Source organism: Ursus maritimus, unplaced genomic scaffold (genome assembly GCF_017311325.1).
Source record: "Ursus maritimus isolate PB19 unplaced genomic scaffold, ASM1731132v1 scaffold_10, whole genome shotgun sequence".
NCBI lineage: Eukaryota > Metazoa > Chordata > Mammalia > Carnivora > Ursidae > Ursus > Ursus maritimus.
The window spans coordinates 10,426,638-10,440,786 of NW_024423344.1; the positions used below are offsets into that span (position 1 = coordinate 10,426,638).

The following is a 14,149-nucleotide window of genomic DNA, read 5'->3' on the forward strand; positions in this document are numbered from 1 at the left end:
GGTTTTCATTTATTGTTCATTTTAATTTAGAATACTTGTTAAAATATATTTTAAGTTTTAAAACTTTATTTTGAATATTTTTTCCAAGATCCATTTTACTAAAGATCTGTGTGTGCGTTTTTTTAAATATACTTGTGAGGTTATTAGCACTGCAGAATGGCCTTCAAAATGCAAAGACTGCTTAGGTTTTTGAATCAGATTTTTAAAAAATCTTTTCCATGTCAAAACCGGGGCACCCTGAAAAGCCAAAAAAAATTATAATATGCACCAAAAGTCATGGGCTTCAAGGGAATGAGTTATAAAGAGAGTCTTGCCTTATCATCTCTTCCTCTTGCTCTATAATCCTTGTCTCTACTTGTAGAGGGTTTTTCACTCTTGGATATAGGGTGTGCTCGGCCTACAGGTCCCCGGGCTCCTACTCCTGGCATTTCTTTCCTCAGAGGTCTTACTTCTCGATTGGGACGCCTTATCTGAGGTGGAGCTCTGACAAGAAAAAATTAAAACGAAAATTAATCAAAGGCAAAATTATTTCAAACTACTTTAGTCAATAAAACTATGAAATCAAGAAGCCCCAAATCTCAGTTGTCCCCCTTTTGCCAATTCCTGGTTACAACTATTAGGTCAATTTTTAAAAGTGCTTTCCTTTAAAAAAAAAAAAAAGAAAAAGAAAAGAAAAGTGCTTTTCTGTAAAATACACCAGTTGACACAATTTTTAAACACATATAAATATGTATAACAGCAATTATTTTGTCAAAAATAACGATTAATCACCAATAGAGGGCAATACAGACTATTTCCATCTAATAAAATAGTGTAATGGAAAGCCAATTACTCTATTCATTACTGTCCTAAGCCAAAACTAAGTAACTTAAAAAAAAAAAAGCATTTATTAAATGTCAATTACACTTCAATTTTTACAAAACCATTAAAAGCTGAAAGGATAGGAATTCAAAATATGTCTATTTGCATAGTTTATTAATTTATTGACAATCATAATGATTTCCTCTGCTTCCATACTGGAAAATCCAACATTTCAGTCATCAAATGGTAAACAGTAGCATAAACAATGACATCTTTTTACATACAAATTAATTTATGTATGAAAATGTTATTCATGCTTTGACGATGTCAAAAAAAAAATCACAGGATCATTCAAATTACATAGGCCCCCACATGTGAATTAAGAACTCTGATGACTATGTATGGTGAAGGATGTTAACTAGACTTGTGGTGGTCATTTCACAAATATATAAAAATACTGAACCATTACACTGTATACCTGAAACTAATATAATGTTGTATGCTAAATTTTAAAAAGTTTTGATAAACATATAAATGTAACAATGCACACAAAGTGGCACATTTTATTTCATGTAACAAGAAACATGTCAATAGCAAAATTCTGAGGTTTCTTAGCACAGTATTTCAGGTCTCTCTTTGGGTGTTGGGGGGACACTATCGGCTCTGTGCCTAATCTTAGTTCTTCTTCCTTGAACTATCTCTGCCTCTGTTTTCCTATCTTTTCTCTCTCTACCATTCTGCCTTTATATTTGTAGCCCTTCAGATCCCATATGCGTAGTCCTTTTTTTACCCGTATGCCATACCTATTATTATCCCTTTCCAACTTCATGCTTTTACTTGATCTAACTCATCATGGAGTCTCTCTTCCTGATACTGATCAGAAGTGACACATGTATATAACTTGGAATCCAGCAAAACAGGAAAATAAGATGAAAAGCCAGGAAGGATGCAAACTCGAGGCAACAAAGGTAAAAGACTGTTGACATACAGCAGGTCTAACAGAGCATGATCAGACTGTTGGAATTAGACCACTGCATGAAACTGCTAAGGATGAGGGAAATCGGTGAAAATTGGATGTCTGTCTATTGGGTTATTACATGCTGTCATTGGAATCCGGGGAGATCAGCCCACCTAAACAAGTATTTATGGACCACCTATTAGGAGGTATATGGCGGCCACTAGTTTGCTAGGCCCTGGGAGGAGACAAAGATGAATAAGCAATCTTGTGAAAGAAATCACAGAAAAGGAACTGGAAAATTGCATATAGAACAATGGCTACAAGGCATTTTCAAATATAAAGATATTACTGTGGTATTAGTTCTAGTGCATGATTAATCTCTTAAGCATCTGCCAATAAAATAAAAATGTGATGAGAGTGATTAAAAAGAACTAAAAATGTTACATGCTCTATTCCTACTATTTCATTGCAACCACTGTTTTCTGACTGAACTTTTGTTCTATTTTGATGAAGGAGCAGAACGCAGTAGAGCAGAACTTGACTTTTATTTTTATAGATTTGTGCATGCATAAATGTCTTTCCTGAATCAGACCCACGGGCAAGGCCGAAGACAATAAAATGAGAGCAACAATCTCCTCCACACAGAACCCACGTCAAGTTTGCCCTTCTGTGAGCAGCTGCGCCTGCTATTCAAATAGTCCGCCATTGTTTATGGGCCTGCTTTTTAGACACACAGCCGGCCTGAAGCTTTTGCTCCCCAACAGCAAGCCCGTCCCTTCCAGCTGCATGCCAGGCTGCTCTCAGCTGCTCGGCTTGCCCGCTAGGCCTCGCTGCTTAGGGCTGAATGGTAGAGAACCCTGAAACACTTCTGCCTCCTCAGCTTGTGCTTTCCCCGCCTCGGCTTGCTGTTTAACAGTTGCTTCGGAGTCCTGCTGTAGCCCATTTTGCACATGCATCCAGCTCAGGAAAAGCTGTGCTGGGAGAAGAATTATTTCAAAGCTCTTCCACAGGCGGCATTCCAAGCGTTTGCCGCTGCTGACCTTGTCCTGCCACTCAATATTCTGATAGGCTCATAAACGGTCTGAATGAAACTGTTCAGGGAGCCAGCTGTGCCTTGTGGCAAGTCGCACATCTCACAGAAAGTGTGCCTGTGCTCTGTGAGTCTTCAGTTCCATCTCACTGCAAGTTGACACTACATTTGTAACCGACTCTGTCAACTTCCCAAAGGACATCCTTGATTCTGCTCTGCACTTCCTCCATTCGCGCGTCACTGCACAATGTCATGCTTCAATTTAAGGACTCGGCGACAGCTTCCAGGCTGGGTAAAAAATAAGTCTCAAGGCTTCTTTTACTAGCCTCTTTTGAAAGAGAGACGTCAGTAGGGTTACACAGCATCATCAACCTCTGCCCTACTGGTCAAAGAGAAGACAACACTGTACTAGCTGACAGTATTCCAAATGGAGAGAACAGCTGGTAGACCCGCAGATCAAAGACTGGGTGGTCTACGCTGTGCTCAGTTCTCCTGTATTTCCCTCTAGGAATGGGAAGGAATAGGCCTTTTTCTATCATCTGCAAATAAGCCTAATTTCCTCCAAAACCCAGGATTTCCTCATTCTAAACCATACTAACTTTATTATTATTTGTAAATGTTATACGTAACATTATATGTAATATATATTACATATTATATGTACATATTATATGTAAATGTTATCAGCACTGCTTGTAAGAGCAAACACCTGAAAACAACCCAATGTCCACTATCAGAACAGATACATAAATTATTATATATTCACATAACGGATACAATATACACGTGAACATGAATTGTAACTACGTGCAACAACAACAGATGAATCTCAGGACCCTTATGTTGACTGAAAAAGTAATTTCAAAGGACACATACAGTAAGCAACATAGGATATTGTTTGGGGACACAAATATATGTACTAAAAGTAAAGAGAGGCAAGGAAATAATAAATCCCAAGTTCAGGACAGTGTCTTACTCTGAAAGGGGAGAGGGAGGGAAATAAGATGCAAAGGAGCTCATACGGGGTCTCCAGAGTAATTGTACAGTTCTTTAACTTAAACTCCTTGGTGGGTACATAGAAGCTATTGTAATGGGACTCCTTATACCTTACATAAATTTTAATTATTCACATTATCTACTCAGTAGTTAATAAAACTTTAAATGTGATTATACTGCAACAACACTAAGTAAAAGATCTGAGCATCTAAAAAGTGAAATTATAGAGTTGCTACAAAATTTTTGTCATGTTCCAGAAATACACATGTCCTAGTGACATGGGCTCAGAGTTCACATCCTTAGTTGACCTACTAGATTACTGCCTGGCAAACCTCCATAAAACATCAGGCAACAGAGAGAGAACTGTCTGTATTATAGCACCACTCTTTTGTGGTTCCAGAAGTCAAAGGGAAAAAGACCTCTTTCAAAGAGGCCCTTCACTCCACACCATATTAAGAAATAGGGTGTAAGACACTAACGCAAGTTTCTCCAATTGTTATACAGGCTCCTTCTTAAGATTCCTATCTATTGAGCTCTATCTCTTCTAGCATTCTGCTTAATTATTCTAATTTTTTTTGTTCATAATTGTTAGAATTCTGGTAAAAAGTAATTCAGAACAGGTCCTAGATATGCCCAAGAACATAAGCCAGATGGCTTAAAGTTAACTTCTGGAAAAGAAAGAAAAATAATCTTATTTTGCCATTATATTTATGTATAACCTATAACTCCAGAATTAAATAAACAGGGAAACATCTCTTATCTAATAAAAAGATAAGAAACATAAGTTCCAAGTAGTTCACAATGTTACTTTTGCTATGAGAACTTGGAGTTAATTTATGAGACTTTTGAGTCCAAGAGAAATTAACTTGTTAAGAAATCAGGAGACAAAAAAACAAAGGTTAAATAGAAATGAGAGGACCTATGATTTGATGTTAAACATTAATGATTGAGAATTTTTTTTAAAGATTTTATTTATTTATTTATTTGATAGAGAGAGACAGGCAGCGAGAGACGGAACACAAGCAGGGGGAATGGGAGAGGAATAAGCAGGCTCCCAATGGAGGAGCCCGATGCAGGGCTCGATCCCAGAACACTGGGATCACGCCCTGAGCCGAAGGCAGATGCTTAACGACTGAGCCACCCAGGCGCCCCAATGATGGAGAATTTTAATGTCCACTCTCATCAAATACATGACTGCTATTTTTTCAAATCAGTGAAGTTCTTATTTACCTAATAAGTATAGGAACTGTGCTGGATGTTATATTGACATAAAAACACTGCAAACACTATTACTACCTTCACAGAGAAACAGCATGGTGATCTGAAGTCAGCATCAGACTTAGAATCCGAAAACCCGGGTGCCTTTTTACTCCCAGGTCCAACAATCACTGATTATATAAGCCTATCACTTAACATCTATAAGCCTCACGTTCCTCCTCTGTAGGTGGAGATGATAATACTTCATAAAATTTGTGACTCTATTTTTCATTGTTATAACATATGTTCAGTAAAATGTACATATATTACACAACTCAACAAATTTTAAAGCACATAAGCACCTGTAGATGAAGACATAGAACATTTCCCAATATCCCAGAAAGCTTTTTTATGGTTTCTCTTAGTTAGTATCAACCGGTAAGGTCAGCACTATTCTGACCTTATTATCATAGATTAGGCTTGCCTATTTCAGTTTCAGAGAAATGGAATCCTACAGTCCATACTTTGCACTTGGTTTCTTTCTTTCAACATTACCTATGAAATCCATCCATGTTCCTGCATGTAGCATGAGTTTATCTTTCTTCGATGTTGTGTAGTATTCTATTGTGTAACTATAATTACAACTTTTCTATTGCTGATGAGCACTTAAGCTGTTTTCCATTTGAGGTTATTATTAAAGCTTCTATGGGGGCACCTGGGTGGCTAAGTCGTTAAGCATCTGCCTTCGGCTCAGGGTGTGATCCCAGGGTTCTGGGATCGAGCCCCACATCGGGCTCCCTGCTCTGCTGGGAGCCTGCTTCTTCCTCTCCCACTCCCCCTGCTTGTGTTCCCTCTCTCGCTGGCTGTCTCTCTGTCAAATAAATAAATAAAATCTTTAAAAAAAAAAATAAAAAATAAAGCTTCTATGAATATGGGGATTATGTTCATGGTAAACATAATTTCTTTGGAGTACGTACCCAGGAATAGAATTGCTGGATCATAAGGTATACGTAAGATTAGCTTTAGTAAATATAGCCAAACAGTTTTCCAAAGTGGTGATGCCATTCTACACTCCCATCTACAATGTATGAGAGTCCAGTTGCTCCATCCTAGCCATTCTGGTGGGGGTGTAATGGTATCTCATTGTGGCTTTACTTTACCTTTCCTGAATGACTATGGATGTTGGGCATCTTTTCAACAATACACTTATTGGCCACGTAAACATGGTCTTTTGCAGAGTAACTAGTTATTCCAGTCCTTAGTCCACTTTTTTTTTTCAATCAGTTGTCTGTCTTTTTCTTATTGACTGTCATTCTTTATATATTCTAGATACAAGTCCTTTGTCAGATATATGCATTGCAAATATCTTCTCCCAGTATATGACTTGACTTTTCACACTCTTAATGGTGTGTCCCCTCATGAAGAGAAGTTCATAGTTTTAGAATTCTGATTTATCAGTCTTTTGTCTTTAATACTTTAGTGACAAGTTTAATAAATCTTTGCAACCCCAAGAACATGATAATATCCTTTCCTTGTTTTCTTCTGAAGCGTATTCTTACTACCTTTTGCATTTTAGGTAATGATCTATTTTAAATTAATTTTTCTATACGGTGTGAGGTAGGAGGGGTCAAGATTCCCTCCCAATAAATATTCAATTAATCCAGAAGCATTTAGTGACAAGACTTTTCTTGTCACTTTCCCTACTGAATTGCAGTGACATCTTCTGTGTAAATCAAGTGACTTCACAAAAGTTAACCTTTAATGATAAGTTCCAGTTCCAAAAAAAAACTTCAGAAATTTTAGTTGTTTGCTATCAGATTAAAAATGAATGTTTTATTATGATATATTCAGGAATCTGTTCAAAATATTAATTTTTTCAATAAATATCTGAAACCTTAATGAATGTAAGACAGTATGCTATACAATATGAAAGGCCATATTAAGTCTTCCTTCATTATCTAACAAACAAATCAATCACATCCAGAAATACATTGAATACTATATAGGTCATGCTGATATGAACTGTTTTGTATCCACAAGGGTAATTTTTGTACTCTTCAGAAGCTTACTTTGATTTTTAAAATACTCAACTTATTAAAGTTAAAAAAAATGCAAAAATTCAGTTATTCCTTAAAGCTTTTAGATTCAGCTTATAAATCTTTTCCTATGCACAAGGGTGGCAGATTTTAGAAGTCATTTTAAAGATGCTTTTGCATGTTTTGTCCCATTTCATACCTGGTTAATTAAATGCCACCAAAATTTTTTACCTACATTTATAAATGTAATATATTTTATTTCCTTCTTAGTTCCTCAACTGCCTTACTCAATAAAGCATAATAATTTACACATAAATTATTTTTATAAACCTAGTAAATTAGACTTAAGATAAGCCTAAACCTCTCCTATTATTATATCTCCTATTATTATTATATTTCTATTATTCCAAAATACATTTTAAGTTGGAACTGCATGCTTATCACCCTCACTAACCATAACAAATATACACATATCCCTTAACAGAAAAATATTACTGCAGCTTTGATTCTCTTAGACATTTCTATTATTAATTCTATATCTTCCTAGAGTTGAAAGATGCTTAGCCACTACAGAAGACAATTATCATCCAAGTTAACCAAGGTAACATTTAACCAGAAATTTCAGCTGGTATGAGATCTGGAGCTACTGACGTTCTCACACCAAATATTACACAATCCTATTTAATACCATGGGGGTTGCCTTCTTAACATTTTTATATTATCCACAACCAGAGAGCTAGGAGGGTAATGAAATTTTGTCAGCAATTTAGATGGGATACACTAATCCTTATTTAAAGTTGCTAGCCTGTCATTCTATCTCTTCAAAGGTGGGGGAGAGGGGATGATAACATTACTGATTCATTAGCCTAATGGTAGAATTCCACCACTCTCGGGAAGGTTAATTACTTGATTGTAACTTGCTCTTCTTTATCTAAAGATACACAAGCCTGTGTTTTCCATGTAACCCTAAAGACTTTTAAACTTGAAAACCTTAAAATATTTATTTTCTGCCTAACTCTCAAGACCTTAAAACTAGAATGGACAATGGCATTCTTACAGGGTATAAAGGCTACACAACTTCTACAAATGCTAAAATAATAACAGTTGAACTTTAGATATCTCACAGTTCTTTGTCTAGTGTGCAGTCAAGTCCTAAGATTATTCTTATTCTGAAAACCTGCAGACACAAAAAACAAATGAGAAGGCCAAAAAACAAACGAGATGGCCCCTGCATCCAAGAGGCTTAAAATTTAGCTAAAAACATATCCATATTTTAAGAATTACACTGGACATCCATTTCTGTCCGCACATAAATCCTACGACTAAAGCCTTGCTGAGGAGTTCCTCACTAAACTAGAAACAAGAGTCCTCAAAGCCAACCAACTGTAGGATAAGACCTTCAAGAACTTACAATAATAGAAATATATATATTTTTTTAAAGTAGGAATTCTGGATAAAATGTAACAAATACCCTTCTATAAACATAGGGGAGCTTACTAGAGGGTAAGAGAAATGCCTAAAGGCCAAAAAATAAATAAAAGAAAGTTGATGGCATGGCAGTCCTTTAGAGTTTCCAGGCCTCACACACTTAAGGGCCTAAAGTTTAATGACCACACAGGAAGACCTGAGACAAGGCCTTAGGCCCACACCAATCAAAGAAGCTGGAACCAAGACTATCACATACAGCCAGCACTGTCAAAGGACTACAACCTCAGTGAAAGGGGTGAATTTAAAACACATATGTGGGAGAACAAGTACATCTGTTTATCTGGGCCTATGTTCCATTATTTGTGGAGTGAGGCCAATGTCTCCCCTAGAAACAGTAACTAAGGGCCTGCTGTCACGTGATCTGAGATTCAGTTTTATACTACCTTAGGCAAAGAAATGTACCTAAAAGTGGTCCTGGGCAGGTGACATCCAGGGCACCTGGCTGAAGCAAACACAGAACCTCTCAGGAATGACATCCCCTTAGCAATACCTTAGAATGACTAAACCCTTGAAGAGACACTCAACTTTACCACAAACAAGAGCCATTAGAAATTAAAAAAAAAAAAAAAAAAAAGATAAAACTCCCAATAACTTCGGATAATAGAACTACCAGTTATAGAATATAAAATGAATGTTTAAGATGTTTTTTAAAAGCATGAAGAATTTGAAACAAAAGAAACGCAAGTCTGAAGTAGTATAAGTAAAAATAAATTCACACTTAGATAAGTCATCACGAAACTGTTTAACACCAAAGACAAAAACAAAATCAGGAAAACAATGGGAGAGAAAAGATAAGTTATCTATCTATAGTTAGACTGATGATATAAGCCAGAAGATAAAAATAAAACTACTATTGATGTCACTTTCAAAAGAGAGAGAATAAATAACTGCCAATCTGGTGTTCTATACCAAACTATCATTTAAAAGTGACAGGAAAATGATATTTTGAAACAAAAATTGAGGGTTTACCACTAAGAGAGATGTGTGTAAGAACTACTAAAGGATATACTCCAGCAAAGAAGAAATGGAATCTAGAAAGAGTGAAATGCAAGGAATGGTGAACAAAACACTTAGTAAACACATGAATAAACCTAAATAAGTATTTTATTCACTCATTCATTCAACAAATACTTATTGAATGCCTACACTGTGCTGAGCACTATTCTTGCTGTTGAGGGTACAGCAGTAAAAAGTCAAAGGCCCTGACCTTACTGAGCTTGCAAGGTAGTAAGGATAAACAATAAACACAGACTATAATATCAGGTAGCAGTAAGTACTATGAAGAAAAATAGAGCAGAGTAAGGGGACAGAGTGATGACAAGTGAGGGGGTAAATTATATTTTAAATTTTTGAGCACAGTTGACACATAACATTAGTTTCACACGTAACACACAGTGATTCAACATCTCTCTACATTATGCTGTGCTCACAAGTGTAGCTTCCACCTATCACCACACAAAGCTATTACAATACCACTGACTATATTCCCTATGCGCTATTACATTTCATCCTCATGACTTATTCACTATATAAATGGAAGCCTGTACCTCCAACTTCCCTTTCTCCATTTTGCCCATCCCCCTAAGGGGATAAGTATTATAAATAAGGTGGTCAGGTAAGAATTTCTAGGTGACATCTGAACAAAGACCTAAATAAGGTGAGGACATTAGTCATCTGAATGCCTAGTGGGGTTGGGGTGAGGGCTAGGGGAATGGGCGATGAAAACTACAAATATTTTTTGAGCACATCCTATGTGCCTTGCCGTTCTTTACACTTTACTTGTATTCAATCATGCGGTTCTCAAAATAAACCCACGAGATAACTGTAGCATTGATCCCCAATTTACAGAGGAGGAAAATGAGGAAAAGACTGAACAGCTTGTCTTCACAGACACTAAGTGACAAAGTTAGGATGAACCCTCAAAGTCTGGCTAATTATCAAGCTCCTGGCAAAGAAAACAGCTTTCCTAGAATCTGAGCTCCTGAAGGGGAGGAATCTTCCTCCTATTTTTTGCATCTATAGTGCCTAGTACACAGCGGGTTCTGGGTATGTTGAGCTGAACTGAATATAGAAAGAGCAAAAGCATGGGGACTAGCGAATAAGAGTCAGCGATAATGGAAAGAGAAGAGGCAACAATCAAAAAAGAAAAAGAGGAAGAAAAAAGGAATGCTGTAATGTCACAGAAGCCCTAAGAAGAAAGTTCCAAGGAAAAAGATGGTAAACATTGCCAAATGTTACATAAGTTAAATACAGTAAGTCTTGAGAATAGGCATTCCATTATTAAATTAGGAAGTAATCTTCAAGAATTCAGTCCCAATACCACAACGATGGAGATCCAGGATCTCTAGTTATTCCGGAAAGCATGGCCATGAAAGGTGATACAGGTACAGTACACATGACAGTAATTTGCCAAAGGAGCAAAGAGGGGGACTGACAGTAGCTCAAGTGCAGTGAGGCAAAGATTTTTCCCCAAATTTAAAAGTAATGTGTTAGGATTTCATTCTGACTTACCACTATCTTGTTCTCACTCCTTAGTTTATCTCTAATGAATTAAAATTTCTATCTTTCAGTTGTCTTTTCTGTAACATAAAAAAAAAATGGTAGAAACACCAAGTTTTTAGGCACTTATTGTAATAAATATCTAGAATTCCAAAACAAAAACTTCAAATGAGTGACTGAGTTCTACAAAATAAGACAAATGCTCCCTAGAGAAAACTTACACAAAAGAAAAAAAATAATATAAAATAGCCAAAAGAAGTGACTTCTCACTCTTAGGATAATTTGATCAGAATTTAGACCCTGGAAAACATCTGCTCCCTCTATCCTCACTCTTAAATGACCTTGCTTGCTTTTCCCCCCCCTCGTTGAAATAACCAGAAGAGAACTTCTACAAATGCTCTCCTCTGTATCCACCCACTTCTCTACATCCATACCCTATGTAACAACAGGTCTTCCCTCCAGTTACTCTGAATCACCTGAACTTGTACACTAGACCCCATCTCCCCTTGTCACTCCAGCACATCGCCCCTGATGTCGTCCCCTCCATCCCTGACATCAACGGTTTTCCCCTTCCCCTGCAGTATGCTCGCCAGCCTACAAACACCCTGCCGGTTCTCTCCTCTCTAAAACAAGTCTTGACTCTGTGTCTTCCCCAACTACCACTCAATTTCTCTGCTCCCCTTGTCAGCAAGACTCACTGAAAGTACTACACATACTCATTGTTTTCAATTCCTCTCTTTCCATTCTCTGAACCCACTCCATTATTCACTACCATTCCAGAAAACTACTCATCACAACCACCAATGAACTCCACGTTGCTAAATCCAATACAATTTTCAAATCCTTATCTTACTTTACCTACATGCAGAATTAGATAAAGTTGCTTAATAGGATCATGAAACCTCAATTTCTTCTCTAAAAAAAAATAGAGATGATAATAATAGGATCTATTTTAGAGGATGGTTGTGAGAATTAAGAAATAAAGCATGTGAAGAGTTTGTTAGCACAGTACCTGATTCACAGTTAGGAACTCAATAAATGTCAGTTATCGTGATTAATTAACAATGTTAGCTGTATTCTACCCACAATCTAAAAAAGAAAGCCCACTCCATCCTCCAGAAACAGAATTTTGGAAGAGAATAGGACTCTAGAACGTTTTTTTTTAAATGAGTATATTCTCAACCTGCCAATCATATTAGACAAATAACCTATTCCACCATATAAAGACATTAAACTTTCCATCTTAAAATTCCTTACTTGCTGATGATTCCTAAATTACTAACACTAACCCCAATCTCTCCTAAGTTCTGGTTCTCATTTCCAGCTCCTATTAAACAGCTTGATCAAGAAATTTAATCATCTACTCCAATTTTTCTCTCAGTTCTCTTTATTTCATTAATCCTCTCTCTCTATTTCAAATCCTATCCATTCTGCCTCACTAATGGTTCTCACACACATTTTACAAGACCATATGCTTAAGAGGGCAAGGACTGTGTCCATTTCTGAATCCCACCATATCCCCAGCATAGTACTGGCATATATGACACAGCACTTGGCATATAATAGGTGCCAGCATCCTAGCTCAAGCTTTCCAGGATGCCTGCATTTTCTCTTACTGGTTTCTGGATGCCAAGGTCTGTGGGGGTGTCTATTACCTTTATACTTTCCACAAGGCCAAAGATCATGACTAGCATATGATGAATGTTCATAAAATATATGTTGGATATATCAATGACACAGTGCTTTTCTTCCTAAGACTTCAAAACAATTTTACAAAACAATCTCATCATAATATACATTTTACAGGGGAGACAATGAGGCAAGGAGAAGGGAACTTAACTTGGAGGACTACTCAATTAGTGGTGGAACGGTTAAAAACAAAAACACACACAGAAAACTTGCTCTCCTGCCTCTTAATCCCAGGAAAATAACAGCCAAGAGCCTGTATGAAATGCCTATAAAGATGAGATGGTAGTCTACTCTCTATCAGTACTTGACATTGGCCTTACCTGAACTTTTTCCACTGCAAATTGGGGCCTAAAATACGAACAGTAACTTGATCTGTTTGGGTACCAAAGAAACAAAGCAACAACTTTATACCAAGTCAATAAAAATTTCCTCTTTGCTGAAATTCTACAGAATAGCACAAACTGGATAAAAAACAATCTTACTATTTCTACGTACAGGGAAACACATTATGCCCCTTCCCTTGGTTCCAGATAAAAAACATTGGAAGGCCTATTAGAGTTCTATTTTACCTATACAGAAATAGCCAAATGATTACTTTCAGGCTTGTGGATCCTATTTTTACTGCCATCTGTCCCAAAAGCTGTAACTTAAAAAGACGTAACACATTAATTTTTTAAGTTGAATAAAGAATAGTTTATTGAATAGATGCAATATCAAATATTGCTCCAATGCAGAAAATCTGTTCCATTTCTTCAGATCTCACTAGGAGAGACCATTTTCAAATGGTCTCCTTAAAGAGAATTCACTTGAGCATCTGCTTTAGCTGAGGTCATGATCCCAGGGTCCCAGGATCAAGTCCACATGGGGCTTCCTACTCAGCGGGAAGTCTGCTTCTTCCTCTCTCTCTGCCCCTCACCACTGTTTGTTCTCTCTCTCTCTCTCTCTCTCAAATAAATAAAATTTAAAAAATAAAGAGAATGCACTTAGTAAACTTACATGGAAAATATTATAAGGAACTTAATACAAAATACCCTTTAACTTAGGACACTAAGAATGATCTGGAGGCTTCATCTCTCTGGAGTTTAGTTCTAATACTGCCACTATCTCCTATCATAAACTGTTTGTAGCTCAATTTCCTCACATTTAAGACACTGAATCTAATTCATTTTCAAAGATTGTTTTGATTTATCCAAGCAGCTGCTGGTGATTTAAAACAGGATCCTGATTAAACTCAGCAGAGGCATGACATATAAGGTATAAGTTGAAATAATGTGGCAAACCACTGCTGGAGACCACAGTCTACAGATTATCTTGGTGTGCAGAAACAGGGATAGAGAAGTTTCGTGTTAAAAGTCCGTTAAGTGAAAAGGACAGACCCGAAAGCAAGGTTACCAAATTAGTAGCTAATGCCAAATACATCAGATGCATCCCAGAAACATTTTATACAAAACAAGC

General features: G+C 36.7%; 1 protein-coding gene across 4 annotated transcripts in view; it reads right to left on the minus strand.

Moving 5' to 3' along the window:
- KATNAL1 (katanin catalytic subunit A1 like 1) overlaps nt 1-14,149 on the minus strand; it is a 77,730-nt gene that overhangs the window by 37,373 nt on the left and 26,208 nt on the right. For all 4 annotated transcript variants that reach the window (XM_040621907.1, XM_008692192.2, XM_008692193.2 and 1 more), the window contains exon 4: nt 315-483. In XM_040621907.1, coding sequence (XP_040477841.1) covers nt 315-483 — 169 coding nt within the window. The remainder of the gene's footprint in view (nt 1-314; nt 484-14,149) is intronic.